The sequence below is a fragment of the Opisthorchis viverrini genome (assembly GCF_000715545.1).
Source record: "Opisthorchis viverrini unplaced genomic scaffold opera_v5_189, whole genome shotgun sequence".
Taxonomy (NCBI): Eukaryota; Metazoa; Platyhelminthes; class Trematoda; order Opisthorchiida; family Opisthorchiidae; genus Opisthorchis; species Opisthorchis viverrini.
Genome location: NW_008751836.1, coordinates 3,795 through 6,423, shown reverse-complemented (window position 1 = coordinate 6,423; position 2,629 = coordinate 3,795). Strand labels below are relative to the sequence as shown.

The 2,629-nt window shown below is 51.1% G+C and overlaps 2 protein-coding genes across 2 annotated transcripts in view; one reads left to right on the top strand and one right to left on the bottom strand.

Moving 5' to 3' along the window:
- The window catches only part of T265_07631 (hypothetical protein), a gene marked incomplete at both ends in the record, with an annotated part of 16,331 nt that extends 13,764 nt beyond the window's left edge, over positions 1-2,567 (top strand). The window contains one exon of the mRNA XM_009173204.1: positions 2,293-2,567. Coding sequence (XP_009171468.1) covers positions 2,293-2,567 — 275 coding nt within the window. The remainder of the gene's footprint in view (positions 1-2,292) is intronic.
- T265_14341 (hypothetical protein) overlaps positions 1-2,602 on the bottom strand; it is a gene marked incomplete at both ends in the record, with an annotated part of 52,230 nt that extends 49,628 nt beyond the window's left edge. Inside the window, one exon of the mRNA XM_009173244.1 lies at positions 2,279-2,602. Coding sequence (XP_009171508.1) covers positions 2,279-2,602 — 324 coding nt within the window. The remainder of the gene's footprint in view (positions 1-2,278) is intronic.
- Between the last annotated feature and the right edge of the window lie 27 nt (positions 2,603-2,629).

Below are 2,629 nucleotides of genomic sequence, written 5' to 3'. Positions count from 1 at the left end.
GCAAACAGGCTCCAACGTGCGACAGTCACACGTGCAAATTCAGATGCAAATGGCCGGATGACCTCAAGGCCAAATGGGTGAAGTGGTAAGGACAAAAAAAAGGCGTTCAGCTGTAGCACCCTTCCGGTGCCTAGCTGCCATGCTACCCGAAGGAAGCACGAGGGCTGGGATACTGCCAGGTTGCCCAAGCCTAGACAGGGGAAGTCGAGTGGCGGAGGTCGGATTCGAACCGCGGACCTTCAGGTTAGTAATCCGCGCTCTAACCACTTCGGCCATCTCGCCCCCCCCCCACTACCCCAATTTGAACGCTTTCTCTGTAGGGTCAGCTCTACTTGAATGGCAATCACCTTTGTGCGGTTCGCTTGGAAACGTCTGTGGAGAAATCTCGAGAAAGTGGGGTCTATGGCTCTCTCTTTAGTGTATCTGTTTGTTCCCCCGGGTGGAGCTGGATGTTTGAATCTGTCAAGGACAACCTTTATGACACCCTGGGTGCTCTTTTACAATGGACTAAACTAGACATCGCTGTGGTTGCTGGAAATTTAGCGCTGCTGAGGCCCAATTGGATGGTCGTCATGGGTCGCGCACGAGATGCATGGACAAAGGAAAGCGCCTGCTGGATATGGGTTCTGATCAAAAACTGTTGCTTTGCAGTACCATTTCCGGGACCGCAGGAGTCGTGTGGCTAGGGTTGTCCACCAGTGAACCCGTTCCGCATCCAAAAGGATGCATGTCGAAAGTCGAACACTACTTTTCACTGCTTCTGGAATATATGCATGCAACCTGATCATACACTTGTCCGTTGCTTCCCTTCATCGCGCTGTTCAGTTCACTTTACTTTTTCATTTAAAAACCGTGTACCAAGGTGCATTGGTTCAGCTACTGCAATTTCATCGAGGAGGAGAACAGGGAAATGACAGCCATGAGTCGAAGGCAACGGCTCAATCTGAGCATTGACGACAAACAGCTGTTTGTTCCATGTTACAGGTCTTCATCATCAGACAGAGATGCCAGTGTTGACACTGACGCTTCACTGCCGTATACGGTAGTTGTACGTGGGCTGGGATATTGCCATGGCCCCCAGCAGGATGATTGGGGTCATCGATCAAAGCCTTTGGCTCAAAAGCCTGACCACAAGGCAGCGGGGGTCAGCAGAAAATGCAAGTGTATTGTCATTTTTTGCACTAGTTGCCACATATGCTCCAATTTCCAACCTGGAGCACAGAGAGACTGTGTTGGTCAGACCTCTAACCATTGACCAACATGGTATGAGACTCTGGGAGTGTCACACGGACACTACCCAGTATAGCTCAATGAGTCACGGAAGCACACAGACCTTCACGACACAGTAACGTCTAGCCTCTGCGTGACGGATCGTATGGCAAGAAGTGAAAGCTATGTAGTGAAGGCGATAGCTTTGATGCAAGACCACCATTGGCTGCATGATATAGCAACATCTGTCAGGTTCACTGACCGTTGTTTTGTCCTGGCCCGCGGACCCCATCCGGGGAGACGGTAGTCACTAACACGACCCAGCCGACTAGTGAAGGTCTTCGTTACCAAGTTCTGAACTGAGCGCTCCTGGGTGGTATCCATCCGAAACCAGGCTACGAGGTAAACGGTCTTATGACATGCGAAGTACATGGCTCAATCAGCGCAACCCGTGGAACGTGACCGGCTGATCTGTCGAGGGAGAGCGACCTTACCCGAAAACCGCCCAGCGTGACTCAGAGTTACTGACCTGTTGTTCCCAACAGACCCGCGCAACAGACCCTATGATCAAACGCAGACGGCCTTCGAAGGTCTTCAGCATCATCATAATCATCATTGTCAGCTGTAAGAACCGCGTACTCGTTGTACGCTGGTTGTAGCTGCCGCAGTTTCGTTCACCGATGATTTGGGGAGGGGGGTAGGTAGCTGCGCATTGCACGCGCGAGCTGGTAAATTGGTGCATAAATCCAGCACTGTTAGTGGGCTGTCAAGTGGGGGGGGGTGGAAAAGGAGCCATGCATTGAAGGCAATAGCTTTGATGCACGAGCGCCATTGAGGGCGCGACTGAGCCATGTCTGATCTTGTCTCTAGCCATTGATGTGGTCCGTCTCGGGGTCCCCATCCAGGAAGAAGGCAGTGACCAGCTCAGCTGAGTTTGCTGGTAATGGCTTCCATACTTCGCTGCCAAGTCATTGTTTGGCCGCCTCTGGCTCTCTTCCACCCTTCACGTGGTTGTGCTGTTCTTAACCTTAAAATTTTTGTGATAGTTACGTTTCCTTGATAAATTTACTTTACACTTTGCAGGTGTGAAGCGCATACCAAACCGCGAGGCAGAATTATTTAGATTATTTAGTATTGTTAGCATTGTCACGGGGTCAGATCCTAGAAGAGCTATGTCGTCTGCGTACTCGATGTCTGTGAGCGGAGGCCCAAGGAGCACTTCGAACCCACAGGCATTACAAGCTGGTAGTGAGTCTTCCATGATCGTATCGATGACGAAGTTGAAGAGGAAAGGTGAAAGAGGACAACCCTGTCGGACACCACTTGATGTGGTGAACTCAGGAGAAAGCTTCCCGTAGACCTTTACACGGCCGCGGGAGTTGGCGTACAGCGCCTTAATGAGGTTCAAGAATTTATGGGG